Consider the following 19,666-nt stretch of genomic DNA (forward strand, 5'->3'; position numbering starts at 1 on the left):
CTGGAGCCAACGTGAGTTGGTCTGACCCAACGTTTTTGATCTTGATTATAGTGTGAACATGGAAAACTGGGAAGTTGTAAAAATGTAGACACAGACAGACACAAACTTTATTTTGCAAATGCCTCGGAGGTTCTAAAATCATCAGGTGAACCATGAGGCCAAACCTGAGAGCCACACGTTTTGAACTGACAATATAAAGCAATCAAATTTTAAGGTTTAAATATAAAGGTCATATTTCAGCTTAATGAAATCCTGCTGCCATACATTCTCAGACTGGACTAGAGCTGTCACAATAATAGATTTTCACAGACCATAACTTTGGTTTAAGTGTGCGTTGTCTTTTTTGGCCAATTTATTCAAATCAACGTACAAGTGTGTGCGCTGAGAGAGTAGCCTACAGGAAGAGTTGTCACGTTTTTTTATTTTATTTATTTATTTATTTATTTTTTAAAAAAAATCATATTAACTGCATTATTGACACCCCCAATATCCCATTTTTCAATATATTGATTATATTGATGCCCGGGAGCGCTTTGATCTAAACATACATAAAAAATTAGCACCACCAAGTGTTAGGACGTGGTCCGAGTCCGGAAACAATGGCATGGCGACTCCGGAATGGGAAGAAGTTTCTGCCCTTCCTAATCAAATAAAAGAGTTCAAGTTTTTCAGGGACTTGTTCACAATTGAGGAAACTCCTCCTAGGTAAGATCTGTTCAAATGAGAGATCTGGAGACCTCCAGTTAAACCTGCAGATTATATCTCTCCTATTGCTTGGGAAAATCTTGGTGTGGCCCAGACGAGCTGGAAGAGTTGGCCATGGAGACTGTGCCCCCCTGTGACCCGGATAATCAGCAGCAGACGATACATGAATGACAGGATCATAAAAATAAAGTTTAGAGTTGAAACATTTTAATTAGTTTACGGTAGTAATGCTCTCTAACATAGAAAATGTTTATTTTAAATTTAAGGGAGCAATCTATTAAAATTAATGTGACGCAGACTCCGTGTCTCTGGTTTTAATTTCCTGCTGCTTTGTGTGACTCAGTAACAGCTTCAAGAAGACGCAGCCTCTCCTCCTGACATCCAAGATCGACGACAAGCTGGAGCAGTACGCCCACGCTGTGGAGGTCAACACACACACACACACACACACACACACACACACACACACACACACACACACACACACACACACACACACACACACACACACACACACACACACACACACGTCCGTGACTCTACTTGTAACCTCAAATAATTTCTCAGCTCTCCAGGTCCATCCCTCACTGTCACCAGCCGCTCCTCAAACAGCTTAATGATACCAGTATTCACTGGCAGGTCACTTAGCATTAATATTTTATTGATTTTCAAGGTTTACCGTCTTTTTTCACTTGCTTGTTAAGACCCCACAGACTCTCCTCGTGTTCACATGAAACCTCCACTCATGTTTCTGGGAGACATGACGTAACCATATTCAGTCATGACTTGTACAAAGACGCATGCAGACAGAGGGAGCATTGATGAAGCTAATGAATGTTTTCATCAGCCCCCGAACCACAACCCCCCCTCCTGCCCACAGATATCTATCACAGCCTGTTGGTCTCATTCATATCTGCCTCGCTGCAGTGTTCATTACAGGCACGGCCTCACAACAGACTGACAATTATCCTTTCTGTTGGTTAAGCGTGAGGATGGCACAAAAATAAAAAGTCATTGAGATAATTTCGGTACAATATGCGGAAAGCATTGACTCGTCAGGATAATGTTTGTGCACTAGTTGCTTCCTTCCTCTGATTTGAATTTTCTGCAAACCCTCGGGTGTTTTCCGCAGCGAGAAGCGCATGATGGTTGCTCTGCTGCAGGTTTGAAACTTTGCACTCACATTGTTTGGACTCAGCTGGGGGCAGCAGCAGCTGCTCTGACCCTTTTTGTGCAGCGGCCACAAACCTCGGCAGCACCTGGGCGATTACATCACCCGCACATATTTTCAATTGTGCGTGTAAAACGGATGCATGACAGGAAAACGTGGTGATCCCAGCTTTTTATTTTTATCTTTCCATTCCTCGTTTTCCTTTTCACCTCAGGTGGTTCCCATGCTGATTTATAGACTGCAGCACAAGAACAGGTTTAACAAAAGAACATAAATTAAAGGTTTGCAGGAGAGAGAATATTCTCACCATAAATCTTTTAGATTGAGATTACACCTGTGATTCACATAAATCTGCCTAAACTATGTCATTTATATAAACCACAATTTGAATGCGGTTAGATGTATATTGCAAAGAAACATAGCATTCCAGCTTATTCTAGCAAACGTTTTTAACAAATACACCCTCTCTGAAATAAATTCTAAGGTTTTAAATATCAGGACATGATAATAAGATAAGATGTCAATAAGATGATGTTCATCTTTCAGCCTTGGATGCTGCCACTTGTTGCTAACTGTGAGGTTTGTCTTTGTGCAGAACTCTCAGGAGGCTCGGGCAGTGAAGGCATCACTGAATGACCTGCCCCAATCACCTGAGGTTGTCGCTTCCAAGAAGAACCTGTTTGAGGCTGGAGAGGCCTGGAGCCAGAGTCCCAGCAAGGGAGCCACCTGCAAGGTGAGAGGAAACAATCTAACGGGGTACCTTTAGATTTCTGCTTTGTTTTACATTCATGTAAATGCATGTAAAGCTATGATCTGTGGTATGTAGTTAAAGCAGAGCCAGTTTGACCTAAAAGGAACTTCTCTTGGTCATTTTAATAGGTAATCACAAGCTTTTTAGGGGGTTTAAGGATGACCATAAAGTTGCTAGCATCACATTAAAACACTGCACTTTAGAACCAAATCCCTTTTGCTTCACCCGATCATGCTGTTTTTCTGCATGTGCTTGTGGAGGATTATTGAAATTTTTACCCATTTAAAGCCTCTTTGATCGTCATGTTTGTCTGACCTAACGGCTAAAACCTCACGTGTTTATTTAAAGTCTGGCAAACAGATCCATCCTCACCTGTTTCATATGTTCTGTTTTACGGGAATTCTTTGATGTGAACGGTCAAACAGGCGCTTGTTAGTGAAACAGAGAGCGGTTATTATGGGCTAAAAATAATTTGTCCAAGCTTTGATTTTTCTCAGCAGGTCATGAAGAGAAAAGCGAAGAACCAAATTAAGGGAAATATATTTATTTATCAAACACATATTATGGATATTACAAAGGAGTTTTCATCGAATTTATTCTGCAGGTCCAGCACTGACTGCAATTTAATTACACCAATTAAACATTTTATATCTTAAAAAGAAGCAAAATTACTGCTAAAGTGAATTGAATTGTCATTTTTAATTTTTTATACTATATTTTTAATATGTATAATAATCACATTTAATTTTATCCACCCAAGGAAATTAAAAAAAAATATTTTTTACTTTAATTTTATATTTAAAAAGTCTAATACATTAACAATTTCATAAATGAAAGAAAATTAATGTATTTTTAAAGATACATTACATAAAAAATGTAATCTATTAAAAATAATACTTTAAAAAATGTAAACAGGCCATAATTTAAAACTTTTGTATTTTACTTAATTTTTCATCTATCTTTTCTTCATATTTTCTTATCATCATCATTATTATTTAAATATATTGCTGTATTGAAGGTTTATTATGCCTCTCCCTTTGAGGCATGTTTTGCCTCCACAGAGCAGGATGCTGTTATCCAGCTAAATGAACCTAGTTTGCTTTAATGAAAGTGCGGAACAACTGAATAAACAAAGTTAAATACTCAACTAAACATCTGAGTTTAGCTGAAGATGAAAGTGAAGCGTTTCATCCTGTTTGTGCTTCATCAATCAGGACACTGAGGGTCTGAAGGTGGGCGTGGCCAATCTGATCAATCAGTGGGTGAAAGGCCCCTCAGACGGCAGCAGACAGCTGAGCAGCAGACCCGCTGTAAGTCACATTCACTCTAACAAGAGTGGTTTCAGATGTTAATGATGCTTCTGCAGTTTTGTTTGGCATTCACAGGCTGCGTGATTGTCCTTTAAGCTGTTTTTTATGTATTCAAAGGAAATCTGTGTGTGTGTGCGGTTTTAAGGAAAAGAGCAGCTGCACTAAACTCGCCTCTCCTGTGTAATAGCTGAGCTCACAGTGATGCGTTCAGGTGCAGTTTGCGATGTGAGGTTTCCCTCTAGTGGCAACGTCAGAGATAACTCTATATAACAGGATTTCTCCATTTCCTTTATCCTAAAAATGTAAAATAAATCAGGAAATTACATAAACAATTCAATATTTAGAAACGACTAAGAAAAAAAGCAATAAAAGTATGTCTTTTCCTTTTTTATGTAAGTGGAATGCAAATCAAGAACAGCTAGATTTATTCAGTCTATGCACCAGATTTCATGGAAGACTCCTGAGCCATGTTTTTTAAAAAACAAAACAGGATCTGAGACCCGGAGATGTGATGCAGAAGAAGAACATGTGGGAGGTCATCGGAGACTCGTCGGGGAGGCCCGGACAAAACATGAAGGTATAAACATAGAATACAAGCACAGAAGAGTCTTAAATGTAAAGTAAAGCTCAATTAAGAATCATTTCTTTGCATTTACCTCGCTTCTTTTGTTATTGTGTACATCAGAAGTGTTCATTGTTTGGTCTATATAACACTGGAAAAGGATATTTAATTTAAAAAAGTCCCTTTCACAACTTCACGGTACAGTTATCTGATGCCTGAGTTAGTCAGTTTTCTCATTTTAGAGAAACTGGCACATCATTCCTCATCTAGTGTGCTTTTTATAAGGGAAGAACACTTCAGAGGCCTCCACCACTCTCACCTGGTGGAGGAATCATTTTTTAAAAATGTCATCAGTGATGGTGATATGAAAATCTTGACCTGGATTTTCATCTTCAGATTTCTAATCTGTAAAAAATATTCAAAATGAGCTCTTGCTTATCTCCTCAGAGCTCAGCGGCTAATAAAAAGTACAAATTTGTCGTCACTGGACACGGCAAATATGAGAAGATTCCTGTGGACGACGAGAACGAAGGGACGTTCACCAATGGAGAGTCGGGTAAGATCACAGACAAGGAAGTAAAAGACTAAGAGCTAGCTGTCTCTTAAACTGTGTACCACCGTTCCTACAGATATGATGACACAAAGTCCTCTGAGTAGCAAGATGGTAAGCACTCTGTTCTTACTCTCAGTGGTCACCATCTTGACTACAGAGCACAAAGGGAGCCTGTTTTCAGATTGGATTGCTTGGTTCAGTGACTTTCATTAGAGAATTTGCTGGCAGAACAAAATTAGTAGCATTTTTGTATTTAATATATGTGCAGTGTGCAGCCCTGGCAGTTTAAAGTTTATTCTACATCAAAGCATCATTAAACTCTAAGCATTGATTCCACTATGATGCCTGAACCATCTGACGAGCTGGCTGATGCATGTAAGCGTGTGAATCAGGGTAAAGGGTAAACTGCTGATCTGTTGTGATGTTCAGAAGTGTCTTTCAGCTTGTGATCAGCAGGAAGCTGTTTCAGCTTGTCTCTTTTCTTCATTCAATTCATTGCATGACTTAAAAATATACTGATGTAATAATAATGTATACTTTATTGATCCCCGTGGGGAAATTCCTCTCTGCATTTAACCCATTCACTCAGTGAAGCAGTGGGCAGCCACTGGGTGCCCGGGGAGCAGTGTGTAGGGACGGTACCTTGCTCAGGGGTACCTCAGGGGAATCGAACCCCCAACCTTCATGGGGCCACCACTCTACCTACTGAGCTATCTCTGCCCCTGATGTTCCACGCTGAATTGAACCTATGGGCAAGAAAAATGTACATGTTGAGAAACATTTAAGTCAGACTGTTTATTTTTCATTACCTTTTGTGCAGGGCGGCAGTACAGCAAGCTTCACGTAAGAAAAAGAAAACAGTTCAAAGTGCTTCACTTTAAATAAAACAGCAGTGATAACGAAAATACAGCAACAGAGACAGAAGTCACAATTTGGTTTTATTATGAAATGCTAAGCTATGTTCAAACAGAGTAACCTAGATAGAGATATGAAAATGAAAAGAACTGAATTTGGTAGAGAAAGATTTCTTTTACATTTTCCAACTGTAGGAAAGTAAAAAATCAGAGCAGTTTTTATTTCCTGTGTTACTGTAAATAAACTGAACATGAGGGTAACTCTGCTTAAGATTTATTTTGACAGTGTCAGCAACTAAAGATGACTTTTATGAGCTGTACCTAGAATAATCAGTAGCTCCAACACACACGTTAAAAAGATCACTAGTGAAAGACTTCTCCTGACTCGGGCTGGACAAAAAACAAACAAAGCTTTTAAAATAAAGTTTGGAGTGCCTACCATGCATTACAGTCAAATCCCTTCTGTGCATCTTTACCTTTGACCTCACAGATCACTATCCCACTGACCTCCATCACAGTGGAGGCTGCTCTTCATTGTTCTTCAAACAACTTTCACACGCTTTTAGCTCATCAACCGTCTTTAAGTCACAGTAAAATTTAACATGTTGAGCTGAAAATCACTAAAATTATTTTATAGTAATTTGAACTTTATATGGGAATTATATTTTTCATAGCAAAGCCCAGTGCTTTATTTATGCAGCATTTACCACCGTATACAGCTACCAGTAAGCATGTGTAAAAATGTACTGCGGCTCAATATGTAACCTGTAAACATGAAAATTATAATATTAGTCAGATTTAAATAAACTCCCTCCAATTTGCCCTTTTTTTTTGTTAGATCATAGTGATTTTAAATTATCTCAAAAATGTTCATGCAGTGTGGTTTTAAGAGGGTTTATTCGCAAAACACAACCATCTACAGCCTGAAAAACAAAATCATAACGAGAAGTCTTACCCTAAGGTAAGTAGCACCAGTTTGAATAAAACTGCATATTTGAATAATAATTGAACAAATTATGTATCATAAAATCACTTACATTTTATTTATTAGCCATAAAAACATATTTTTATTCACTAAAAGTTAATTTATTTTTCTAAGCATCCACATTTCTGTAATAAAAGTACCCTATGGAGTTTTCTGATCACTATTAGCAGTATGTTGTGGTTTTTACATACACTATAAGACCTGTTTCATGCAGTTAGAATATCTCAATTTTAATCTCTCTTAGGTTTTGTCCTTTTCAATACAGTTGGTAGAGTGAAGCCAAAGCCTAAATTTGTAGCAATGCACCAACAAAGCAGAAAAGATGAAAGCTAAGAACCAGAAATATAAGAACCATATTTTCAAAATGCTTTGCAAATGAAAATTACACTCAACACCCTGACCTTTTAAACACCTAACAGTAGGGGAGACCGGGGATAGTTGTAACGTGGGTCAGTTGTAACACTTCCAATTTCTCCAATCAGGGCTAAGTTTCAAATGATGTGACTCATCCTGTGCATGCCCAACTCAGTTCTGCTATCACATGTGAAAAATCAGCACATTTTGTCAAACACAAACAATTTAACACGAAAAAAAGTAATTTGTATGCCAAAAAGTAAGTTTTTCTACTTTATTTCAATTTCTAGTAGCATTATCTGCTTTGCAGTTAAACTCATCAAACTTAAATTATGTTATTTGTATGTCTATGGGGATATATTCTGTGTAAGTCTTTAGTGCTAATGTTTTAGCCGTTGGCTGTAATGTTAGCTAGTTCATGGCTATAGGAGTCTGGGTCAGTTGTAACAGCAACAGTCTGGGTCAGTTGTAACAATAATGCAGATGTTACAACTTACCACACTATTACTTTAACTTATATTAAACAAGTTGGGGCAACGACATCAGCAGAGAGAGGTTCACTGGTCGCATTTGTATATGCGGTTAATGCCATTGGCAACACAATTCCTCCACTGTTTGTGTTCCCACACATACATTATGCAGACCACTGTGTCAGAGATGGACCAGTAGGAAGTACTGGTAGTGGAAATAAATCAGGATGGGTGCAAGAAACAGATTTCCTCATCTTTCTGAAGCACTTTGCAAACCACACCAAGGTAAGCCATGATAAAAAGTAATGGAATTGCGATGCTGGTGAACAACTACATTTTTTCAGCTTCATTGTTATGTTCAAAATTGGTGCAAGAGTTGTAGGTTATAATGCCCACTGAGCCAATGAGGCCAAACTCAAGGAAGACAAACCAAAATGAATGAAATATTCAGTTGCAGAAAATTCCATAATTTGTCTTTTTTGGGGGGTTGGAATATGTTCAAAAGCTAGATTTCTGCATTCTGTCACACACACACACACACACACACACATAACTACATAAATGGCTCTAAGTGCATTCATGTGTTGAATAAACAAAGATTACATGTTAATGTTTTGTTAGTACCCTTATTTCATTGTGTTACATTTTACCCCAGGATATGTTACAACTAACCCAGACTATGGGGTTAATTGTAACATTTCACTCTTTGTGTTTGAGACCATACCATGCAATGGGTAATTGTGCTGCAGAGAAAATAGTTGCACTATTTAATAGCCGAGACATGTAAATACTTTGCATCACATTTTGAATCCACTACCTTAAAAGAGCTCCAATTTACAGACAGAAATGTCAAAAATGTTACAACTATCCCCGGTCTCCCCTATGTATGTTTCTTAATAGAAAACTCCACAGGGCACTTTTAAAATCTCGCTAATTCATAATCTAACAGTGTCTGTTTATTGTGAACACTTTGAAGAAAAGAACAAACGAGAAGCTCTTACAACACTTGGTGTGATGTCTCAATGACTTTAAGACAAAGAGAGCTCTCTTTCAAGCTAATCCACAAATACAGACATGTATGCTAACACCCTGACAGCCAGTCACACAAAGCATTTGTCAAGTATAAAGTTCTGACCGAAGTTTTCTTCAGCACTGCAGCAACAAGGGACTAAGACTCCAGACTTTTACATTGTTTCTGTGGCTAAGATTTTCTGCATCTGTACATTAAACATAGAATCCTGTTTTGTTTTTTTGTTTTGTTTTTTACACTTTTGTCTTGGCACTTCATCTTGGGTGTAGCTTAAGAAGTGGTGAACCCCCTTGCTGTTCTATTAAAGTCTTTTGGTTCCTCATCTTTACCTTTTCGCCCAATCAGGCCCATTTCAAATACAGTGGAAATTTTTGTGACCGGCCTCGATGCTGCCTCTTTGAGCTTTTTAGCATCAAATTTTGGACTGAAAAGCAGCACAGGCAACCTGTACGCGAATGACGGTATTTCTTTCAGCTCATCTTTTCCCTCTTCTTTCTTCTCCTCCTCACTTTTATTTAACTCAATCTGGTGCATGATGTTCTCCTTGGAAGAAAACATTTGGAAGAGGACAGCGTCCCACATTTGTGTCGCCTTGGGAGAGTCTTTGGTTTGGTTTTCATTTTGGGTGCTGGGCTCGTCTCCAGCCTTCTCCACTGTTTTTGTCTCCTTCTGGTCCTGCCCCGTGACCACCTTCTCAGAGCCTGTATCTGGGAATTTGGGCTCCGCCTGCTCCACCACCATGTGTGTCTTGAGCCTTGACCAACCGCTCGCTTTAGATTTCAATCCCTTCGGCTTTAATATGGCTTTAAGAAGAGACTCGCCTGCTGGTAGGCTCTCATCACTGTCCTTTTTCTCAGGTGCCAATTGATCTCCTGAAGGTGATTCTGTTTTCCTGTCCTGTTCTTTGTCTGCTACAGCAGCAGAAACCTTAAGCAGAGGAAATGCTGCAGTACTTGGCTTTGAGCCTTTAGGTGTGATATTAGTGACATTTACAGGTTTTCCTTGTTCCTTTATTTCTGCGACATCAGCATTTTTCTCAGGTATAGATTTCTGCTCAGCAGTCGGGACTTTTTCTTTACCTAGAAGCTTCTTTACTGCCTTCAGGGGATCTTGGTCTCCACCTTTAGGCAAAGGATGTTTGGTTTCAGGAGTCTTTGGTTTAGTTTCTTGAATAAGTGTTTCCACTTTCTCATTCTCTGCTGTTGAAAGTATAGTTTTTGGCATTTCTTGAATGATTGTTGTATCTCCTTTTGCTGCAACCAGACCAGATACAGTGCTCTTCTCTTGTGTTAACATCGCTCCAGGTGAGTCAGATGCTTGTGTAACAACAATAAAAGGGACTGGAGGTGTGGCAGCAACCTTCTCATCTCTCTGGTGGTAGTGAGCAACATTTTTTGGTGTTTCTTTGACTGTAGATGGCTCAGAGGGTTCTTGGCTGGGGGCTTTTGATTCTTCAGAGATCTCTCTTTTAGCTTTATCATCCTCTTTAGTCAGCGTAGTTGAAACTGAAATATCAAATGCTGGAGAGTAAGTTCTGATTCCTCCATAAGCAGCGTATTCAGCCGGTGTGAGTCCACGATAACCAGACTTTGACTTTTGAGACACTTGAGTTGGTGTTTTAGGTCTCTGAAAGCCTATAGGTGACCCACTTAAAGGTGATGTCCCATAGGTGGGTGTCTTTGGTCTTTTATAGCCAGGTGATGTGGTAATAAGTCGGGATGCCTCATATGTTGGAGTCTTAGCCCTCTGATACCCAGTCACTGCTGGTGTTATTGAAGTTTTGGGCTCTTCAGACCCAGTTGAACTCTTTCTGCTTGACAGCATGGGTTCCGACTTTGACTTTCTAATACTTGGTTGTATTGGTTTTGCTGAAGGCATCATGTCTGAGTGGATGTCCCTATTTAATGTTTGTTCAAGAGGCACTGTAGTCTTCACACTTTGGGAAGCAGATGAACTGCTTACCACTGTTTGAGGTGCCCTCGACCACTCTGACTCTACTGTGACTGGTGACACTGCAAATAAGAGAGGATTGGGTCTTGAGATCTCAAATACTGGTGTTGCAGCGCGGTTTACATGGTGCGCTGGTGTTTTAGGCCTTCCTGCTGCAGTTCTTGATGTTTGGAACTCATAAGTTGGTGTTTTAACTCTGATTTCAGCTGTTGGGGTGACTTTCTTGATTTCAGTTGTTGTTGGTGGGGCTCTTTTGATTTCAGCAGATGGGGTGACTCTTTTGATTTCGGCAGTTGGCGTGACTCTTTTGATTTCAGATATTGATGTGGCTGTGTTGATCTCCAAAGCAGGAACAATGGTGGCATTAATCTCTGCTGTTGGTGTAATGCCTCTCTTAATATCTGAAGTTGGTGTTGTTCTCTGAGTAGCTTGTTTTGTCTCAACTGGTGTCTTACTTTGAGGTAATGTACTACCAATAGCAGTTAATCCAGCTGTGTCATACACTGGTGGCATCCTGGAATTCTCGTAAAAGGATGTGCTTGCAGTGTACATCCTAATTTGAGGGACATCAAACATGGGTTTGGGTGATTTTGAGGGTTCGGTTGCTTTAAATGTTGGACGTGGACTTCTGGGTTTGACCAGTGGGGTCAACACAGTGAGAGGTCTAATCACTGGCTGACCCCCAGCTATTGTAAATGGAGTTGGACCTGGACTTCGAGGTTTTGAAGGTGCGGTTGCTACAGCTGTGTCCAATTCAGCAGCAGATACTGTCACCTCAGAAGCCAACAGCAGCACTTTGGGTGGCCCTGGCTGAGTGACTTGTCCCAGGGCTGCTGAGACTCCTTCAGGGTAAACTGGGTAAGAAACTGTGGTGACATGTTGAGAGTAAGAGTATGAAGGCATTGCCACTGTTGGAGGTGACATCCTAGCTCCTCTGCCATAAGCTGCACGCTGTGGGTATGGCGATGCCACATGCTGATACGGAAGCCTGATGATGAACCTTGGTGGCTGTTGGTTGCTGTAGATGCTCTGTGGTGTGTCTGGAGTGCGAGGTGGGGTGGAGTGGTCACTGTGCTCGAGGTCAGGGCTTGCTTCATTTACAGGGGAGAGGCTGGAGCGGAAAAGTGCGGTAGACTGTGATGCTTGAGCAGAAGCTTTTTTCTTTGCAGTCCTTTTGAGGAGTTTCTGAAGCCGAACGTTGTCCTTTCCAGGCTTGGGAAGCAGGGGTGGGGGGTACTGCTGGGAAAGCAGGCCTGGCTGGGTGACACTACCATAAGCGACAGCCATGAGTGCTTCAGCACCCTAAGGAGAAAAAAGTCACAAGCTGTCAAAAACTAACAAAGATTACAGCTCTGGACCTGTACAATACCAAACTGGTCCAGATGCCAATAAATAAATAAGATTATAATAATGGTTGGTTCCTCGTCTTTAGTTCTGACTGTAAGTCAATCATTGATTCAAATTCTGTCTTTAACATTGGTCATTGAGCTTTTTCTTTCAGAAATGTAACCAGACTCACAGCATTTTATCTTAACTTAACTTAAATTAATGAAGGATTTAGTAAGTTGGTCCTGAAAATGTTTCTGAAAATTGCACAAATGGGAGTTTGACTGTTTTGCAACAATTTTCTTGTTGTTTTTTGCAGATTTATGTCACAGTGATTACTGAAATGGCGCTGCTCTTCAAGTGGTTTCCATCTTGATCTCACAACAATGTGCTGGTGATACAGACATCTAACACAAGTAACCAGAACCAGAAAAACTTTGTTAATACCTACAGGGAAACTGTTAAATAGAGGTTTCTCAAGATTGTGGAGGTTGTACAATTATACAAGAAAGCATCAGCTCAAGCCCAAAACCATTTGATCATTTAATGTTTATATTTAACCGATTTTCTCTTTCTTTCCATGTTTTCTTGCATTGCATTTCTAGTATTGTGTATATATCTGACTGTAAACTTTGCTATTTGTTTTTCTTCTCCTCTGCAGTTTTTGGTAAATCATAATTCAAGTCTAGTTGATCACTGAATGGTGATGTTTTGTGAAATATTAAATGTATGGGGGAGGGGTCCTATAGAAATCATCTACATTTTAGAAATTGCATAGAAGTGTTGGTTCACCCTTTGACGTGTTACATGTTCTGAACTTAAACCTTTGCTAAAGAACAATCTTGAAAAGAAGCTGGACTTGGGAGAGATTTGAAACACAGCTGACATTTGCTATCTTAATTTCACATTTACTGCCTCAGTATACACTTCTTCACAAAACCACTAGATGTCTACATAATCTGTTCCACTGTTTAACTTTGATTACAATGCAGCAGCTTGTTCTGCTTGCAGGAAGATAAAGGGGGGCAGTTAAAGTTGGTGTGTATGGGACTGATACTGCAATTCAGAAGACTAATAACATCCAAACTAAATGACATTTTTCACCTTTAATGTCCTGCAATGTTTACCTGTATGTGTTTTTAAGTCATTTTCTTGATTAAATTAAAATCTCTTTCTTTTTTTACTTGAGTTGTGTCTTCACTTTAGCTTAGTTTGCTGTTTATTGCAGTTAAATTTGGAACTATCACCTGAGACCGTGAATTCATCTGGAAAGTGTTTAGTAAGAATGCAAATGTGACTCTTTTTGCAACCACAGCAGTCACCCTCCGTTAGCCTTCTGAACAAATATGTAGTATTCAGTTTTTAATTGTTCTTTATTGTTCAGACTTGGAAGCTTCTCCAACGTTGCTCAGTAAAGTCTATAATTGGTAATAACACTACCATATAATTGGTTCACGTCCCACTTGTGCCAAACTCAACACGGCTATAATGCAGGGGAGGGACTGTTTCCAGTCTTGGTAGAAATGGAATCCATGGGATGAGCAACCAGTTGGACAGGCAGCAGTATACTGATCCATTACTTATTACCACAAATATATTATTATTATTTACATTTTTCATTAAAGGCAATGAACAGCAAAAAATAACCCCTTTAACCAGAGAGCTAGCATGCTTTTACTAGCCACTAACCAGGCACCTATAGTGTACAAAGTATGGTAAAATGATATTGGGTTACTATAGACTACTAAGGTTTCAGTCTGTTTCAGAAATATTTTATTCCCAATTTTAGCAATACAAAGGTATTCCATTGGAGACAGATGGAAAAGATGTGCATTCTTAGCATATGAACAAGGCGTTAGTCTGGCAAGAGTTAAAATACATCAACTTCTCTCGAAAAGTTTTTCCTGTGCCTCAAACACTGATGTCCTGATGGAAGACGGATATTGGCAATTCAGGCTGAAACACCCACCCAAAGAATCAAGCTGAACTCCTCCTGCTCTATGATACCCCTTCACAGCTGATGCTGGAAGCCTGTTTCACAGCCTAATTTTAGTTTGAAGGCAAAGCGGACGCTGGCCAATCACCTGCTTTCTTTTTTTAAGACTCCTGGTTTTTTACAGGCCGCATCACTTTCCTAAATACAATAAATCAGAGAGCTGTGATGCGGATTCTCAGATGGAGTCTCTGCAGGACCAGCTGCCTTAAAGCCATCAGATACAAACTTGGTGTAACAGGAGAAGTGAGTAAGATGAATGTATATAAATGCAAGCTATATTTCTCCATTGACTGCAGCCGCGTAGTCTATTCTTAGTAAACTTACTGACTTACACAGAAATCTTTTCACAAAATTATATCTTTGTCTTAAAGAATTGTCACTTTAGTATTTTTTAGTATTTAGTATCTTTAGTATAAGTATTTTCAGAGTTCAACAGAAAGTCAAAGAAACGGGAAGAAACTGTCAATTTGTGACCTTAAAATCTTATAACTGAATCTGTAGATTCCCAATAGACAATACATTATTTACAGTTTGCTATACATCAATATCAGAGCTAATAATGTCAAGTTTATTATGGCTTTCATTCTACATGTTCAAGATTTAAGGTTATAAAATGTGGGGAGTTGCAATATGATAATTTTCATAGATGGAGGATAATGTGTATTAGTTTTAATTCACCTCACGTTCAGTTATGTAGTGCCAAATTACAACAACAGCCACATAAATGGGCTTAATACTGTAAGGTAAAGACGCTACAGTATTAAGACGCTACAGAGAAAACCCCAACAATCAAATAACCCCCTATGAGCAAACACGTAGTGAGAAGGAAAAACTCTCTTTTAATAGGAAAAAAACTCCAGCAGAACCAGTCTCAGGGATGGGCAACCATCTGCCACGACCAGTTGGGGGGTGGAAGTGAAAGCGGATGAACAAAATAATGAGGTGACAAGGACAAAACACAGACCAAGGGAGATGAAGACGATTGACATGCTTAAGTGAGATATAAACATGGGGACTGAAAAGAGGTGAGTGCAAAAGAAAAGCTTACAGTGATTCACATGATGTATCGCAGCGGTCTGAACAAAAGCTGAAAGGTAAACTGGGAGCTGGTTCCACAGGAGAGGAAAGGGACCCGATGGCTGAAGGCTTTTCCTCCCATTCTACTCTCAGAAACTCAAGAAACCTCAAAGAGCTCTGTTAGGATACTATGGTACTAGAAGGTCTTTAAGATCAGGTGGGACTGATTATTGAGAATTTTGTATTTGAGAAAAAGAATTTTAAAAGAATTTTAAATCCAATTGTTCAGCCACCAAAGAGAAGCCAATGTGGGAGAAATGTGATCCCTAATTTTTAGCCCCTGTTTTTCAGCAATACTCAGACAAGATGTTTCTAATTTTATAGATACTCCAAAGAAAGAAAGAAAGCAGATCTACATATTAGCTGAATATGTGCACTCAAGGAGATATCCTGATCAAAAATTGCTCCCAGGTTCCATAGTGTTGCCGGCGACTAAGGTAATACCGTCCAGTGTATTTAGACAACATGTTTCTGTGATTTTTTTTTTAGATTTTTAAGAACAATTTTGTCTGAATATAGAAAAAGTTATTACATCCAGGCCTTTATTTTATTGTAGTCTAACTAATTGACTTGTGTCATATAGCTTCATGCATAGATATTTCTTGGTAATAGTGATGCTAGAGAACATGTCATGGAGTCACAATAATCCTGTACATTCTCCAATGTCAAAACCAGTAGAATCAATAAATGGCTGATTTTTGGGTATCTCCCTATTATTTAGTGAGATGATTTACTTTGCACGTAGACTTTTCTTTCTTTCTTTAAATTTAAGAATTCAACATATTTACCTTGTGTTGGTGTTATTATTTTGAAAAAAAAAAAAGGTTAGATTTGCTTTCCCAGTCAGGCCATAAATCATAGTTTGATATTTAATACCAGACAGAAATGGAGGGCAGCTCCATCACATATCCTCTCATGTCTCACCCCACATAAATAAAAGCACACATATAGACGTGTATGTGCAGTTCTGCTGAAGGGTGAAAGTGAATGCAAAGCATCTGACCTTATGACATCACAGCTCCCAGACGCCTGATAGGGCCTGGGAAATATGTTGTCACTGAGAATGTCCAATCACATGACAGCACCACTTAACAGAAATGGATCATGAACCTCAGACTAGGAGATATATTTTCTAATGGACTGTTCTGTAGTTCTTTTTTAATTAATGGAAAATGAGACAGCAGAGTCGAGGTCAGCTTAAAATAAGATGCAGAAATGTTTTTGATAAGAAGTAATAAGAAGGTTCGTGTTACAAATAAAGCAACGCTGACATCATGAAGTCTGCAAAAACGAGTGTTTGATACCCTCAGTTTACTATGTGTGTCACCTCAGTGAAATGTAGGCCAGTGCTGGTTGTGTTTTAGACCTCCCACCCACCCTTGCATGCACACATCTCCCTGTCTGAACCTGCTGCCTGCCTGACACATGAGATGCTCACTGCTCCTTTTAAGGCTTTGGTAGTTTTGGTATTTGGAGTGCCTTCAGGATGCTAGTTCAAAAGAGGAAAGAGTAATAATAGCTGTGTAATAAAGGCCAAGCTGCTCCACAATGCCCTGCTTAAGCAAATGAATCCACCCCAAAAAGTCATTAACCTGAAGTTATGACGATCAATCACAGCAAACAGTGGTTTTTGATGAAAAATGGGAGAGCTTACCAGGTAAAAACTTGTTGCTGATGTTCAAAAGCACTCCAGGCAGGTTCCCCTTAACAGAACAGAGCACAGGTTCAAGCTCATTGTAAAACAGTGAGCAGCTTTATTCTCAAGAACTACACAAAAGAAGATAAGAGTACAGTCAATCTCATTGACCTCATTGCAGAAGAGGACAAATAACCGAGAGGACAGAGTGTGTTTTTGAAGCCAAAACAGTGCGTGATTAGCACCTAGCTCATCCCTGCTGGTGCTTTAATGTTGCACTGAGGACAAGAAAAAGCACCCTGAGCTCCCCAATCACATCAGACACCTTGGTGCCGAGTTGGGGGGGGTTGATTCTGCCTCACTAACCCTGCGAACAGTGTCCCTACGCTCTATTTGGAGAACAAAAGGCGTAATTATGGTGTGTTTACCTGTGCGACTGCTGCTTGGGGGGCGGCCGGCCGGCTGCTGCCTGCTTGTCCCAGCCCGGAGTGTCAGAGCGGCAGGTTCATGTTGAGCCCAACTCGACCCCCCTTCTGCAAATGGAAGGAACAGGCGCCATGATAATCCAAAAATAAATCCTGAGCCCTGCGAGCTGCTCAGTGACAGCAGCGTAGTTGTGACAGCAAGGCGAGCTGAGGCGAGATGCATCACTGACAGACCACGGCACCTTAGGTTTCACCACCTCAGGGCTCTAAAACTGGGGTCTGAGGGCCTCCCAGGGGTCCTTCAGGGGTGCACCAAAGGTCCAACAGAGGGTTGTGAAGTGTGCTCCCAAGAATAACAAATGCTTAACTTTCTATCAGTCTATTAGCATCCTTGTTGCTTCAAGGGTCCTTATTGATGGGACTTTTAATTTTTTGACATTTTTGAACTGTGTATGGTGAAACTAAATCTAAAAATCAGACCTCATTTTAATTTTCTAGTCAGAAAAAAGAAGTCTCCCAGTGGCTAACCTTAAAACCTTCAAACAGGTTTTATTTAAGCATCCTCTCAGCGCTGTTATCACTCGTCACCACTCTCTGGTCCTGGGTTTTGTGTTGCTTTTTGTTTTTGGTTTCTATTTGGTTTCAATGCTAGTGCTTTTGATGTGTACAATGATGTGAAAAAGTGTTTGCCCCCTCCCAGATTTCCTATTTTTTTGTATGTTTGACTGGAAAGTTGGGCAGTAAAGGGCTGCGGGTTGGACTCAACGCAGTGAGCAAAAATGGTGCCCTTGGGTAAGTAATTTTAAGTCCGGATAGAATTGCAACCAAATAAGCTAGAGGAATAACTTTATTGCATATGAAAATGTAATTACATATGCATTCAACATGTCTCTGGTTGTGGTTTCCTTTGTGCACGCAGCAACAAAAACATCAGGTGTTCATAGCACTTTCTACATTGGAATAAACATCATCATGTTGTCAACAGGAACTGTCATATGGCCGCCATTACCTGCAGAAACCAAAAATGATGTCGTATTTTTTTCCTTATAGAACCTATCGAAGGTTCACTGCTGCTATTGAAATTCATGTTTGCCTTTCTGTATGGCTCCTAGGACATAGTGTATTTTAATGCACATGCTGTTTTTTGCAAATTGTGCACAATAATATAAGAATTAGTGTATGTCAAAAATGAAATTAGCAGGACACTCTTGTGCATTTACAGTATTGAGGGATATCCCTCTAAAATTTCTGTAACTAGAAAAATGTAATAACAAGAACACAATAAATCCCGTTAGCTCTCTAGACTCCCGTGTCATGTCACCCGGCATGGGTGGCAGCTCCGGCGGCCACAGTCGTGGCAGCTCCGGCGGCTACCGGCGTAGCACTGCAACAAATCCATGACGTGCCAGCCAAGCAGAACGTAGACGTGGCCGTGCAGGCTGTGCTGGACATGGACTTTGTTCCTCCAGTGTGCTGACCCCCTGCTTGGGCAGCGCGGGCCCCTCTGGTGTGCTGAGGCCCTCCCACTCAATGAGCTCCTCCACAGGCAGCACGGGCTCCTCCACGGGCAGCATGGGCTCCTTCAGCTCGCTGAGCTCCTCCGGCTCGCCAAGCTCCTCTGCAGGCAGCACGGGCCCCTCCAGCTCACTGGGCTCCTGCAGCTCGCTGAGCTCCTCCGGCTCGCTGGGCTCCTGCTCGGGCAGCACGAGCCCCTCCAGCTCGCTGAACTCCTGCTCCTGCCATTTTGACCCAATCTCTTTCTTATGGTGGAGTCATGAACAATGACCTTGACTGAGGCAAGTGAGGCCTGCAGTTCTTCGGATGCTGTTCTGTTTTTTTTTTTTTTTTTAATGACTTCTTAGATGAGTCGTCGCTATGCTCTTGAGGTAATTTTGGTTCGGCGGCCACTCCTGGTAAGTTTAAGCTCTGTTCTGTTTTTGCCATTTGTGGATAATGGCTCTCATTGTGGTTCACTGGACTCCCACAGCTTTAGAAATGGCTTTATAACCCTTTTCAGAGAGGGAGAGATTTAATTTATTTGTTTCTCATTAGTTCCTGAATTTACTTGGACTGGTCCATCTTTAAAAAGCAGGACCTAGAGACCTTCACTCAGTCTGTCCTCTTCTATATTAAGTGCTGTGTAGAGAATGTGGCAGTGACCAAAAACCATTCATGTTTTTTCTAACCGATAACTTTGGATCACGAGTTTTATACTATATGACTGATAGCTCCTTACCTGAACAATATGGAAACCAACAGTCAATCTCCGGTCTCACAGAGCTGCCAGGAGGACTGCCATGATTGCCCTTTACAGTCAGACTACTTGCACTTATAGTGTCAGCAACATGTGCACTGAAAATGTCGAGGAATGTTTAGCAAGAAGTCCAGGTTCTGCCTATGAGAGTTGACCTCAGGGTCCAAGTGAGGAGAAGTAGTGAAGAACACTATGCTATTTGCTGTTTCTCTGTTCTCTGTCCTCCAACGCCCACCCACACAAAGAAGTTTTTTATC

General features: G+C 40.3%; 2 protein-coding genes across 2 annotated transcripts in view; one reads left to right on the forward strand and one right to left on the reverse strand.

The window, feature by feature from the left end:
* lsp1a (lymphocyte specific protein 1 a) overlaps positions 1 to 13,204 on the forward strand; it is a 39,198-nt gene extending 25,994 nt beyond the window's left edge. The window contains exons 9-14 of the mRNA XM_026172522.2: positions 1,049 to 1,130; positions 2,472 to 2,609; positions 3,842 to 3,937; positions 4,428 to 4,514; positions 4,947 to 5,055; positions 12,341 to 13,204. Of these exons, the coding sequence (XP_026028307.1) occupies positions 1,049 to 1,130; positions 2,472 to 2,609; positions 3,842 to 3,937; positions 4,428 to 4,514; positions 4,947 to 5,055; positions 12,341 to 12,363 (535 nt within the window). The 3' untranslated portion in view covers positions 12,364 to 13,204. The remainder of the gene's footprint in view (positions 1 to 1,048; positions 1,131 to 2,471; positions 2,610 to 3,841; positions 3,938 to 4,427; positions 4,515 to 4,946; positions 5,056 to 12,340) is intronic.
* On the reverse strand, positions 8,469 to 17,382 carry prr33 (proline rich 33). The gene is made up of 3 exons (XM_026172520.2): positions 17,159 to 17,382; positions 16,749 to 16,797; positions 8,469 to 11,997 (listed from the first exon to the last, which is right to left on the reverse strand). Exon 3 carries the CDS (start codon positions 11,980 to 11,982, stop codon positions 9,016 to 9,018), a length of 2,967 nt encoding a protein of 988 aa, XP_026028305.2. The 5' UTR covers positions 11,983 to 11,997; positions 16,749 to 16,797; positions 17,159 to 17,382; the 3' UTR covers positions 8,469 to 9,015.
* Positions 17,383 to 19,666: the final 2,284 nt, after the last annotated feature.

Source organism: Astatotilapia calliptera, chromosome 7, assembly GCF_964374335.1.
Source record: "Astatotilapia calliptera chromosome 7, fAstCal68.1, whole genome shotgun sequence".
Taxonomy (NCBI): domain Eukaryota; kingdom Metazoa; phylum Chordata; class Actinopteri; order Cichliformes; family Cichlidae; genus Astatotilapia; species Astatotilapia calliptera.

Bases quoted from the DNA above. Each gene is read 5' to 3' on its own strand.
- prr33 (XM_026172520.2), bottom strand. From the start codon at position 11,982: ATGGCTGTCGCTTATGGTAGTGTCACCCAGCCAGGCCTGCTTTCCCAG.